The sequence below is a fragment of the Calliopsis andreniformis genome, chromosome 10, assembly GCF_051401765.1.
Source record: "Calliopsis andreniformis isolate RMS-2024a chromosome 10, iyCalAndr_principal, whole genome shotgun sequence".
NCBI lineage: Eukaryota > Metazoa > Arthropoda > Insecta > Hymenoptera > Andrenidae > Calliopsis > Calliopsis andreniformis.
The window spans coordinates 7,100,532-7,115,118 of NC_135071.1; the positions used below are offsets into that span (position 1 = coordinate 7,100,532).

Consider the following 14,587-nt stretch of genomic DNA (forward strand, 5'->3'; position numbering starts at 1 on the left):
ATTACAGTTCCTTACCCTACTAACCATCTCGTCAATGATTGATTCTTCAACTGGCCGTTATTCAGGAGTAGAGGACGCTAAAAACACCGTCGAATTTCTATGTCGGTACTGCAGTTTGACTGTGGACACGAAATCCCATAAGATATTAGGTCTATTCCTATACTTACGATTAGTCCATGTACTTAGTCACTGTCAATAGATCAACGAAATCGTCACTGGTAATGGATCTCACAAATAGCCACTAGTCGGTAAATCAGAATACTTCTATTACTCGTCGAAGGAAACTTCTTTATCAAGCAGTTCAGCCCTTCTGTCGCTCCAGTTCAGATCTGTGGATGGCAGGTAGTTCAAATGCCTTCGCCAGTGAGGGTGTCACGGGAGAGGGGGTGGATGGTGGTAAACACTCCAGGAAGGAATTTGTGGTATAGTCTCGCGAGGGCTTGTGTCGCGATTACGTCGTTCCGGAGGCGTGCTCGGGATCTAATCGAGATTCAATTAAGATTTAATCCAATCCGACAATCGCGTGACATCCGGAGCCCTGTCTATTTAACTTCCCTTGCGATTTTAATTATTCGTAATCGGTTACAAATCTGCCAGAGACAAACTCCATACAGGCAGGTTCTCTACAGGTAAATACATCATAGACAGATTAAACACGGGTACCTAGATCCATAACAGGTACACATATTCACCTCAGGTATATTTACTACAGATCTGTCATAGACAACTCTTTCACAAACAAATTCACTACAAGTAGCTCTAGCTCAGGTAGATTTACCCTAGACAGATGCTTCTCGGGTAGACCCACTTTAGACAAATTTATTACAGACGGGTCAACCACACATAGGACCACCCTAGACAAATCCATCAGATAGATCCACTACAGGTAGATCTACCTCCCCATTCTAAGCATCACGCGTGTTTCGAATGTGCTGGTGAATCATCTCTAATGAGATGCGACGACCTTTGATTCGACATCTGTCTGAGGGAGGTGGCAGCGCGAGTGAAAATGCCAGTGCCAAGAGACAACACTCAGTGAAGGAGGACGATCGAGGTAGCTATACCTGGAACTGTCGCGAATATGGACACCACCTGTCTTCCTGCGACCTCCTCAAGGTCCCCACATCCCTGGGGTGTCGGCACCAGGCCACCACGTCGACGGAGCCGTGGTTCACGATCCACAGGTAGGCCCTTTTCGATTTCTCCGTCATTAGGACAACAGGCATAACTGGCTATCCAAATAGTCTGGATCAGTGCATCCTCAGTGGCTGGGTGATCACGCTCGTGGACTGGTTTCTATGGTACCTTGCACTTAGAGGTGCATGTGAAGTGCTGTGTAAACCAATTTTGATGAAAGTTACATGTAGTTACCGAGATACATATTAGGTTAAATACGTTTTTGATATATGAGCCCAGCTTTGGGGGTGGTTCTTTCCTCTTTAACATGAATAATAGCAGATAAAAGAAATACGCGTCGATTATTTTCGGTCACTTATTATGTTACCCTTACATATTTCCTACAGACAATACATACGACAAAAATACTTGTTGTACTGTGTGATATCTACCAGTCTATTTCCATTAGAACTATATCATCGTTCGAATTCTTTCATGTATTTGTGTACATCTCCCAAATGACGTCTAGCACTCGACATACATTCCTCAAGTACAAACGCATCATGGAAATGTTCTCTGAGTCGTCAAATTGTCGCGATCGGGATCGTCTCCTGAATGTAATGTATTCCCAGCTTATGTTTCCACGAACTTCGCACGAACAGTAAACACTTTCAGATGAAATAGGTCACAGACGAATTTGTTGCAAAAACAATCCTTTTCGACTTTCATTTCCATTGTAAGAGACCTTGATGAGAGAAAAATAAAATTTTCTTCCATGAATTTTTTTATTAGATATAATTCTTAAATAAGTCTACGAAATTCTCATTGCTGTAATTTTAATAGAAAATAAATTGAATTGCTCAATTTTTTTCAAAAATAAACACGACCTATATCGGACTATTTTAACCAGTAATCGATTCAAATCTTCTGCCCTAGTTTAGTGATCGGAGGTTAAATTTACTATTAATTCAATTTTCATCGTGTTTAGGCTTGTTCTACGCGGGAAAACCTCAGCAATTCAGTGTCAAAAAGCTAAAACGTAAAATGCCAATTTCTGGTAGAAAAATTCATTCGCCAGAATAGAATAAAATTTAACCGAACAGAACGTTACATTTTCATGATATGATAACAGAAGAATTCAAACATACGATTAAAGAATTTTCAGCGCAAAAACAAAGTGAAGTGTCCCAACATTCAGACTTCCACTTCCGCCATTTCCGGAATCCGTCAAGGTCATCTCCGTTCTTCCATTAGATTGGCCTACTTGTTGGCACCGATTGCATAATTTCCTGTGCTACCTCTTGGCTAAACTAATTTATTACTTAACGATCATCTCCGCTCGTCTGATCGACTATCGCTGGTGGAATGAGGATGTCCTCCATACACTCCCCTAGTATGTATTTCGCAATAAGTTCGACCCTCTCGATTATCTGAAAGAAAGGATCGCGCACTGTGCCAAGCAGTGCTGGCTACTTTAGGGTGAGAGTGGAACACTGTAACAGATTGTAACCCTTGATATTAATGAGGGATTAAACGAGCACGTTTCTGTGTAAAAATTGTCCTGTTTCTGATCTACTATATTACTAAATATTTATGGAGCATGAGACAATTACGTTTATTATTATTATTAATTTTTTTAAGCTGCAAATCACTTTGGATAAGTAAACTATATATCTATACATATAGGTACTATATAATCCATAATATTAATAAATCTGTGGAATTAGAAAGAACAAAAATTTCAGAGAGGAAAAAAGTATTTCTTGCGAATATTTTGTAAACCAAATACAAAATAAGATTCATTGAGATTTTCAAGATCTATAAAAATTTGTGGGATTTGGTCTTTGAAATTTTTGAGATTCGAATAATTTTCAAAATTAATTTCAAAAATGTGTTTTGTAAAAACATCATTGAACTACGAATCTACAGCGAGAAAGTACCGTATTCTGGAAAAAGTAATAATATTCCAATAGAAGCAAAAGTATCTGGAAATTACTGAAAAATGAATTACATAACACATCAAGCAGAGGTAGCATTCTCATTATGTATTTTTAGAAGAATGTCAGTGAGTACAAGTAACCTGTAGTTAAGGGTATAATAACTCTAGATTACTCAACTATTTTTACGTTCAACTTTACGGTCGAGCCTTAAGTGACTCGTTTTTGTATGATATTGACCACAGATTATTTAGCACATTTATTTGCAATAAAAATCTATCCCTTCCCGCTGAGTTTTACATGCCTTCATTTTCAATTCATGCTTCTTAATCCCTGTGGAGAGTTTTCAAAAACTGATCCTTAAAAAGTAGTATATCAAAGTTTCAAAATTGGAATTTGAATAACTAAAAGATTCACGTTTTGATTCCACCTCTAATTATTTTATCAAAATTCATTATCCAATTTTTGAGCATCCCTTGAATAAAAAATGAACGCGGACTTTCTAATACTTAGCCTTTTCTTGTATTCATTGAAATCAACAATCAGAATAATATATTCTGTAGTTGATTTTCTAGCAGAGAATCTGATAAAGATACCTCAAGTGACGTGATGAAGACTCCTTTAGCAAAGAGACCTTCTAATTTCCATCTGGTAGCAAGGTTCATTGGCCAGGCTCTTTTTAGTATTCTGGTTAGTTATTATTGTAAGAGTGGATGATTGAGGGTTTATGTAATTTTCTAATTTGATGTGATGTTTATTGCTGAATTTTTCTATAACTTTTTTTATAAATGGAATACCTAGATCCACGTGAATGGGGTCAGCTTTTTGTATAACAATAAGCATGTTGAAGATAAAAATGTATTCTTATTCAAAAATGTGGCCATAAAACGCAAAAGATCTAGGTAGATTTCCAACGATGGGTAGTTGTAATGCAGTTCGGCCAAACTTTCCCAGAAACAGGACATAATTTGAGCTATCGAAAGTCTGCTGAGTCTGAAAACTCATGACTCAGTCAGCTTGAGCAATCGCGTTGCTCTGGCATGTGATTAAATGCGTTTGATAACAGGGAATCTCCACGAGGCCCCTAGTCTCTTCCCCATATTATTACGCTACTCGAAAATGATCGACGTTCTGCCGATGCAATATCATCATTGAGTTCTAGCCAGCGGGTGAACCAGGAGACAAATAAGAGTGAAATATTTGTTTATCCTACAAAATGAAAATTATTTATTTGATGAAAAGAAGGAATCTTCAAAACCAAACGAACAGTGTTTCGTAACACGTGTGCTGAGTTTTTCCAATCTTTGTATCAACATACATGAAGATATCAGAGCTGTTTACGATAGATTCCCTCGGGAACGCAGAGATAACCAATCCAGAATGTTTCACTGTACAGACATTCCTTTTAGTTTAGTAGAAATATTTTCCAACTTTTAAATGTTCGAGTTTTTTATTGTCGCATTTGCAAATATATATTGGTAAGAGAGTAGAAGTATTCCAATTTGAAAATTTCTAAACTTTGAATTGTTCAAACTTACAAACGCTTCCATTTTTCAATCTTAAGGTGAAAAATTTTCGTAGATACTTTCGAATATCCACGTTTCAATATTTTAGAATACTTAAATTCTCAAATTTTACAAACAATTTTAAGTATTTAAATTTTTAAATATTCTTGGAATATTCAAATTATTCAAGTTCCAATTCCTCAAATTTCTAGATTTTCGAGTATTTAAACCTTCAAATTCTTAAGGGATCAAGTTTTCCAAGTTTAACAATTTTTAATTTCCATATTTTCAAATACACATATTAAACAATTTTTGAATGTTTATTCAAACAAATAATATTTAATTTTAACTACTGTAATAAAAAAATAGTATTTACTATAAATCTTTAAATTTCTAAGTTATTACATTTGAATATTTCAAAATTTTCAGATCTTAATATTCTGGAAATTTTCAGCTCTAAATATTGCAATGTTTAATTAACCTATATCTGATCCAGTTTTCATATTACAATGGCTCTTTTTTGAACAGTGAATGACTCCTACACCTGCATTTATTGTGTGCTTACCAGAGTTCACCTATTTTCTAGACTTTCTTTGCAAGAGGAAAAATATCAGTCAAGTTATCACCTAGATAAAAATTATATACCCAAGTGACGTCTACGTACCTACATATAATATTCTTCATTCTAAGAGCTACTCAGGTGCAAATAAAACTAGCAACTCCCTCGACAATTTTGCATCTATGTCAAAACCAGATCTTTGTCTCAAAGAAGTGCTAGAAATCAAATTTTGCACACACACGAAGACTCACATTTAATTATGGAGAAAATATGTTTATAAAGAAGAAAGCAGCTAAACCGATAGAAGAGAATGAGCATCAACGTTCCTCCTTGTAACTTATTGTCAGTATTCTTTATCTGATGAGGATGCAATGGTCACCACGCCTTTACTATATTCTCCAAGAGTATTATTAAGGAGAAACATAAATGATTACTACAAATCTTTATGCTGAACCCTCTTTCTGGTTTCTACATCACGGTGTGCAAGATTTTTCTTACGTGCCACGAAGCTCTCGTGCTTTCCCGCCCAGCATCACTATCTTAACTCATGAATCGAAAATTTATGCGTAGATTACTGCGATGGCATACCATACTTCTCCTTATTTGTTTGTTAAAAGATTCACTATTTTCAATAAAGCAAGATTTGGTTCCGTATGACATATACTGTCAAGTTTGAATAATAGAAAATAATAGTATATAAAGATACAGTAATCTTTAGAATAAATGATTTGGTTTGGAAGAGGAAACTTATGAAAGGAAATGATGTAAAAGCTTAATAGAATTGTCAAAATTATAAGGAAAAAATTTGGAAGCTCAGAGCGACACGTTGCTTTCAATTATTTTGATATTTGGTACGATGACATTTTGAAAAATTAATATATTCCGGTTCATAGGAGACCATAGAACTATATACGCTAAAATCGAAATTTCGAATTGTAGGTTTCAGTATTTTATTGAGTTTTAGAGCAACACGAATAAAGAATTAGACAAACTTTTGATTCCTTCGAAGCGATACGAATACTCCATTTCTTTCGATTATTTCGAAACTTTCTAGAATAATACTTGGAAAAATAATTATATTATATACTAGTTCCTAGAAGTTTCTAAAATGTAGATCTATAACAAAATTATGATTTTGATGCAGAAGTGTCATGTTTCAGAGCAATAAGAACATTTAATCAAATCTTCAATTCCTTTAGAGTGGCATGGACGATCTGGACGTTTCCAGTAACTAGCTTAAGCCCAAGTAGACGAAAGGAACACGACACCCAAATAACTTATAACTCTCAGTTATAAGTATTTTACAAGTTTTGTTCATTACACTTACCTATAGTGTATATGCCTATCTCCTTCTGCGTCATAGACCAGAAATTCTGTAAAGGTTATGGAATATAGGTAAGTCAAATCTATGTGTGCCTCTTGTGGCATTTTTCTTCATTCAGAATGTTTCAACCGACCTATCTGCAACAGTTCATTTAAATAGCTCTTCAGACGACTCGTTGAATAAACTTCAGAGAACTCTTCGACGTGAACTGAATTAATTCTTCAATTATTTTAGGGAGGTATTCCAAACTGCCATAGACAATACTCTGTTAGAGTAATTGTCTTGACAATTGTCTTTTTATTGTCTCTACATTTGACTGATTATTATTACATATTTTTTTATTGAAAAGGATATCCATTTCCATTATCTTTACTATGTCTAAAATAGCAAATAACATAAAGAACCATGAATACCGAATACATCTTAAAAAGGGAGGCTTTCCAAAATCGTTTCATTTAGCAGTTCAACCTCAGACGTCATTCGTCCTAGGCCCTAGATTCTCTAAGGACGCTGCGAAGAATATTTCAGTCCAAAATGGGTTTCGTGGTTAGAATTGAATGCTAGGCAACCCGTTCGATGTAACCAATAGGATAGAATCCTTTTGAACGATTCAATTACGACAATCCGAATAGTGATAGGGTTTGAAGGGGATGGCAATGGGATGGTGGTAGTGCACTTCACGGTGTATTTCTAGGCTGGAACAGTCAATCACGAAGGCGGCGCGTGCACTTTTTTGCGATTACTCACTTTTTTCACCGTCTCTTTTCACTTTTTTCCAAGGCTCGGAAACTGTTATAATATCGATTTCAGTTCTTGAAACAGTTATGAATAACTTTTATTCTGAATAACTGTTATGAATTATCGATATTTCGAACTATATCTGTTTCAGTTACGGTTCTACGTCAGCTCTCATATCGATTCTATAACCGTTATTTTTTCGGTTCTATATCGGTTCCAAAACAGTTAAAGAACCGAATCTCGTATCGATTTCATTACGGTAAATGAAATCGTAACATGTCAGCAGTTACGATTCTAAATGTAGATTAATCAATACGTACATAAGTCATTCCATGCGAAATCGGACACTTTTCTTAGATCTTCTTCAAATTCAAATATGTTGTAGTCTTTAGGGATGTTTAAATATGTGTCAAAGCATTTTTAAAAATTTCTAAAATTATGAATTTTACAGAGCTGTTTAAAATAGAGCGTTTCTTTTAAAAAAATCATAACTCCTAAACTAATAACAGCGAGAATCAACTTGTGCACACTTCTAGTAGAAACACTGAAGTACTGAATAAAAATTATTTTATATAAAAAGAATTCTTTTTAACTATCTTTTTGCTATTGGTTTAAACAACTGCGATTTTTTTGTACTGGGGAAATATTTAAAAATCTGAAAAAAATTAAGAATATAGGTCCATTTGTCCTGTTTACGGGCTGTTTTTAAAAAATATAGACACTTTAAAATTGGCTGTATGAAAATTCGTTGAAGTTAACTGTGTTTGCCTATGCAGATAACGTGTTGCTGCTGACACTTCTCTCATAGAAGTTACCTTCCATGAGAGCACGAAAGAGAACCAAACCTCGTATCTTGAATCATCTTTGAATAACTATCGAGGGACTTCCAAATATAGATACTGTTGGAAGCTGAGAAGGTTGTAGTCTGGTTTGGTTAGCTACGTGGAAAAGCAGATGCAGATGGCTCATAGGTATTTCCCTTATTGACCCAATTGGTCACATCTACTAGTCGAGGTTTGTAGCGAGTCAAGCACTACTCATGCCTCTGTGCTGTCTCGACTGGCAATTTTTCAACTCCTAACACTACCTGCTGACCCATTTTAGAGGGGAAATATTTGCCCTTTGCAGGACGAAACGTCTTTAGTGTGCAAATGCGATAAAGATAAAGATAAGGGAAACTCATTTTCCCAGGGAAACTTTATTTTATACTTGAAAATTCGAAGACTTTTGTCGCATCATAAAACGATATGATGCATTCATACTAGACGAATATCCGTCATTTTGGTTGTTTTGGAAGGGATTAGTAAAAATGAAGAGGAAAGAACTGGAGGAAGTATTGATCCAGTGACACTGTACGATAAACCTGGGTTTGAGAGTCCTCTAGGTGTTTTTTCTGAAGTTTTTAATCTTTTAGAAGTATTTTAATGCATTAATTTAACCTGATCATTAATTATATGTATAGACATTTAAGTTGAAGAGAGTCTGTGTTAAATGACCATGATTGCCGACGAATATAGCGAGCAAATAGGGTTGGAAATTTCCGCACAATAGTGCATAACAGATCTGTGAAGTAGGAGAGTTGAGATTAACAATCAGTTTGCGTATCAAGGTTCTGTACTAATAATAAGACAACTTTTTGCTTCTACTAGTATTTTGAAATCTAAAAAGGTAATTTAGACGAAATTATAGTAGCTCTCCTTTCCACTCAACAAGTGTTTACCCTTCTAAGTCTTCTTCTCAACCTGTTGAATAAATTCACGAAAAAAAAGGTTTTATTTTCATATGCTTAACCATAATTTTTTCTATTTCACAAGAGACGTCCGACAACTCGAAAATGCAACAAATTTTGAAACTTTGCAGAAATTTAATTTAAATAATGTTATCCCGTAGTGTGCTAAGTTGGGTTCACTCAAATGTGATTCAATTTGACTCAATTTGGAGACCCTATCTTGGTATTCTAAAAGCTCTTTCACACAGTGATTCGTGAATTGTGATTCACGTATGATGGATACACTGACCGTACACGTAATTCAATGAGACCATTCAAACGGCAATTCTCGTGAGATACAAAATCGGGATACAAATTTTGTGTATTCTCGATCGATTGGGCAGCAGCGGGTTTCTTAGAAAAATCGATGTGAATGATGAAACAGAAAAAAATGATGGCATGGATTTGAAAAAACTGGCGAAATTCATTTTTTTCAATGTATGTGTGGGGAAAATATCAAATGTAGGAAAAACTGAATTGTATTATCGCTGCTTTCATTCATTATTTTACCTATGTACAATAATATCTATTTCTTGATGTATACAAATTCTATGTCAGAGTATGTTTATTACTCGAAGATGTTATAATTACTTGAATATGTTCACAAAATGTCTAAATTTTTGTAGAAGTGTATTATGGCATATTTGTAGAATAGCCAAACATATTCATATTGTATATGTACACTCTGCTCAAGAGAAGATTCCCGAAAGGTATGCAGGCTAATTGGTCAGAGTAGAAGAGGACACGCCCAGTCTCACATATACTTTCGGCTCTTGCATATGATTCGTCATGGCAGCCACACACGCAATGTAGTCGAGAGACCCCTCTTGCCCCTGTGTCGTTCAGGTAATCATCTCTTGAGCGGAGCACTGTACATGCATACCTCAATGTTACTGATAATCTCTCTCTTGGTAATACATATACTGACACGTATATTTGATTTGTTCTTTATTGTGGAATGTTGTATATTATTAAGACGTTCTTTAATTGATGTATTACATATGAGAAAATAATTAAAAAATTTACTAGAATACCTTTGAAGGTCTTCAAATAATACGTGAAAAGTTCCCCTTTATTTTTTTATACTATTAATTGGACGAACCCAATATTTTTTATTCACTTTCCGTTTTTTTATTATTTATTTTATGTAGACATTTCTATCTATATGTAGTATCTATATGTAGAAATTTTATATTGAAATTTTCTTTAAAAATCTCTTATGTTAAATGGATAACACTTCAATTTCATCCATTTTCTCAGAAAAGTATTTGGTCCAAAATGTGTGAACAAGAGTCAACAAGTATATTACAACCGAAAAACAAATCTACGATTCCTTTACTATGAATTCCTTTGCTACGAAATTATACATATAGGGTATGTAATTTAAATCCAAGGTCACACCACTTACAACAATATGAAATCAAAAGTGTATCTCATTCAAGAAAAAATCAAGGTCAACTCGGTTTCTTCTTGAAAAAAAAGTTATCGGAAAAGCCTGAAAAATTAAGCAATATTTTGTCACGCGGTCTTGTTGAAATCATATGTCTGTCTTCCTTGTCTGTAATTGAGAAAACAAAGAAAGACATATGATCGCAACGAAATCGTGCATCAAAATATCGCTCATGTGCATCAGTCCTAAGTGTTACTAGCGAAATCCTTTTTTGTTCCGAAAAAAAAATGGTCTTAGAGGTAAAAGCGTCCTCTTAAGGAAATTTTGAACTTTCATATTATCGCGAATATTTACAAAATAGTTTTAACTTTTTTTAATTTTCAAGTTATCGAACATCCCGTTTTAAATTTTAAAAAAAAATTAAAATGACCACCATAAAGTTTACAACTACAAAAAATGTTACATAGTAAAAATACATAGTATTACTTTTTTGTCAGACACTGATGTTAGTTTTGATAATATGTAGTTCCATCGAACCTTCCTTCAACTCTTTTCTTGACACTCACGCATCGTATTTGATTATTGATAATAACTATAGGGACAGTTTCTCGGAAACGTTGAATGTTGGCGTTTATTATGTCTTTGGTATCAAAGATCGACATTTTTCTCTATTTTGATTGTGGTATTGATCTTGAACGTCTGGATACATCTGAATATGGTTTATTCAAATGTTTAAAGTACTTGTTATAGGGTGCGTCCCACATTTCTAATCTTCCTCCGTAATTTTGTAGTTTTCCTATTTGATTGTAATTATAGTCAAAGAGAACTAAAAATATTTTTTATTTTAAAAATATGCTTTTTCTCTATAATATATATCTTCGCTATAAATTCAGAGGTTTGTAACGAGATTTCACTTCACGAGAGACACTTATATGTCCTTTTTTTTGGACAACTTGTACAAGTGACAATATAGTCTTCTCAAATATATACGCGTATAAATGACAAGGAAAACTCGTTTACCTAATGAGAAAAGTAAGCAACTTATAACTGATAATGAGATAATTTTCTAAGATTTTATTTTAGTATCAGCAGCAGGTTAGAATTTGCTGAAATGAAATTTGAATAAATTCAAATTTAAGTTCATATCCAAATTAAAATTTGAATAAAATTTTGCAAATTTTAAAGATCTGAAACTTTTTATGGGAAATTTGGTTACAAATATTCATTATTCATTAGTACTGTTTTAATTAAACTATCAGAGTTACTTCAAGGTATTTTCAATTTCTGAAAATTATATTATATTCCCTCGATTTATACAGAAAAATTACATAGGATAGAAATAGCGAATGATACGCTATAGGTAGAATAACTTCGCGTGAGAATAGCGGAGATCCAAAAGATTTATGAGGCGACTGATTACCGTGTAAAAAATGCATAATTTCACTGTTGCACAAGCTGTGCCACTTTTCACGTAAAAATGTGTACGAAACCATTCTCTGTTTTTAGGTTAAATGGTATAAAATTTCTAGACATTGCTAGTTTTCATTTGAAAAAAAGTAGTGTAAAGTGTGTTGGTAGAAATTTCTACTTCCGCATACATAAATACAGAAAGTATTGCGATGTGCTGTTAAACATATAATTCATAGCGAAACTTAAGAAAGCAGTAATCAACTTTCTAAATTTCACAGGTATTCTCTCGTTCTTCTTGAAAGTAATTTCAAAGACTCGTTTCCATGAAAGATTTAATAATGCAACCATCAGTAAACTAAAAATGGCAATGATACATTTAGAGATACTTGTTAGTTAGAAGTATAATAACTAACCTGTAAGTAGATAATATTTAAGTAAATAAATATAATGACAAAATTCTCTGCATTCTTAATTTTTAACCATTGTAGTTATTTTACTTTTGTAATAAAATTTTATAAGAAATTTATTTTCGTATTTTAATCAATTTGAGACGTAATATTTATGAAAAAATCGAGTACGCTCGAAAATAGTATTGTAATTTAATTTAAGAATGGTTTGTGATTTTAAATTAAAACTTTGTTTGTTTATATTTTTATCTGTGGGAATGTTGTTTGCGAATATTAAATATGTAACAAAGAATACCTGCTGTTGACATGAACGCCTGTAGCTGCCATCGCACTGTAGAATTTCAAAATTTTCACGAAACATCAAAGGTACGTTAAAACTTTATCTCGACAGAATATTCGACTAAAATATAAAAAATGAAAATTGGCTTAATATATAAAGCTTTTTTATTTTTACCTTGGAGTAATATACTACTTTTAACAAAAATACAGTTTAAAAGATTGATCATTTCGTAAATAAGTTTTAAATAATGAACCTTCGTCAAAAATTCAAATCGATTGGTATGTACTTTGCATTTTATAGAAAATAATATTCGAAATTCCGTAAATAATAAAATTAATTTTATTTGTAAAGTAGGAAAAGTGGTTCTCACTGTCGAAGCTTTCGAGTGTAGGCCGTGTCCTAGAGAAAGAGATTTCCCGACGTGTCGCTAGCATTGCAGCTGACTTCTTCAGGGGGTCGAAAGACACACTAAAACTGAAAGCTTCAACAGGGCGAATTGTATAACGCTGGGCCATGAAAGTCTCAAATCTCTGATTAGAAAAAGTGGTTTTGAAAGAAGTAGGTTTAGAGTTTCAATCTCATTTCATTATAGTACTCAATGGTAATCTTCTGCATCTCATAGCTACTCTTCTATTAAACTACAGGATAATCTTCTCGTTTAGAGACACAAAGACAGTGCTGCCACAAAGACATCGCGTTTCGATGGCTTAGGTCACAATATGTACGTACAATCCCGCAGCAATGTTCTCGTGACGGTACTGCCTTTCAGTCCTCAAGCGAGAGGATCACTCTGTATTTGTATCAAACGTTTCTATCAAATTATTAGACAACCTAAACATTCACATATAAAGGCATGTCATTCATGTACTGCAATAGTAACTTGTCTTAAAAAATAGCCGTTCTTGAGTTATTAGGTAAGGTGAATGTCCCAATACCCGGATGCTGATGATGTTAAATGTCTTAGTAAGTGGAAAATCTAAGAATGCATGTCCCAACACTTGTCTTAGTAGCTGAATTTCTGTCTTTTATTGGGTGCATTAGAATTTAAGAGTATAGATATGATAACGAGGTGGCATTACCGACAAAATTAGTCAAAAACATGGATTTGCGACTTTTTGTTCTTGTATAAGAAGATATTGAGCTGGGAAAGGGTTCATTCGAAAGAAGAAAGTTCACTTGGAGCAACTTGTAATTTAATGAAATTTTGCTGATATTTAGTAATACGAGTGTTACAAAGTAAAGCAAAGATCAGCTATTCACAGCCGAAGAATTTAAACATTTTAATGTACTTTATAGAGTTGTTTGAACAAAATCATCAGCTGACATGCTGCATTCTTTCTTTCGAATGAACTCTTTTCCAGCTCAAAATTTTCCCATAAGAACGAAAAGTAGCAAGGCGTAACTGTATGCTTCAATATTGTTTTTTGCTGTGTTATCGATAAAAGAGGAGGACTGCCAATGTGAAATCGGAATCTGTCATACCCGAATTGGCAACGTGCACTACTGAAAATTTCCCCCTCTTTTACACACATTATCGAACTACGTGCGTGTACGTGAGCTTGGCATTTCAGCCCACTTCGAACCGCTTCGGAAAGTCAAAAGAGAAGGCGAATATAAAGTGAAGCCCACTCTGTCGCTTTTGAAAGTGAAATATTATCTAAGTCGCGAGCGAGTGGCATGAGCCACGCGCGATTTTTTCGATTGTCCGTATATTTTATTTTACCAACTCACAATTAGAAGGGGACTCTTCGGTGTGATCTTCAGAGAATTGTATGAAATTTTGAGGAATAAATCTAGAAATTAAACGCTGACATTTCATGAAACATTTCGTACTAAAGCGTATTTCTTAGTAACAACTAAACCAAATCTGTCCGCAGACTGCAGCAGGACACATGGTACAACCAGGAAGGTATACACAAAATAATGACATTAGTACCGTTTATTCTTCCATATGTGTATGCATGAAGCCCGGTGATAGTCAAAAACACATATTTACATCGGACGAAATTAACAGTATTCTCAAAGTATATAGCTAGTGCTAAAATCTAATAGTGATATTTCCGAGTTCCGAAATGTGGAATATTAACTCTGCTTCACGTCACATGCGTTCAATAGTTTGCGTGTGTGCACCAGATTCAAGATTGACGAAGTTT

General features: G+C 34.1%; 1 protein-coding gene across 3 annotated transcripts in view; it reads left to right on the forward strand.

The window, feature by feature from the left end:
- The first annotated feature begins 334 nt into the window (after positions 1-334).
- The window catches only part of LOC143185088 (rap1 GTPase-activating protein 1), a 147,136-nt gene continuing 132,883 nt past the window's right edge, over positions 335-14,587 (forward strand). The window contains exons 1-2 of one of the 3 annotated variants that reach the window (XM_076387815.1): positions 335-629; positions 887-1,184. In XM_076387815.1, coding sequence (XP_076243930.1) covers positions 955-1,184 — 230 coding nt within the window. In that variant the 5' untranslated portion in view covers positions 335-629; positions 887-954. Of the gene's footprint in view, positions 630-840; positions 1,185-14,587 lie in introns of those variants that run through there. The other 2 variants (XM_076387814.1, XM_076387822.1) reach the window with 2 other exon arrangements.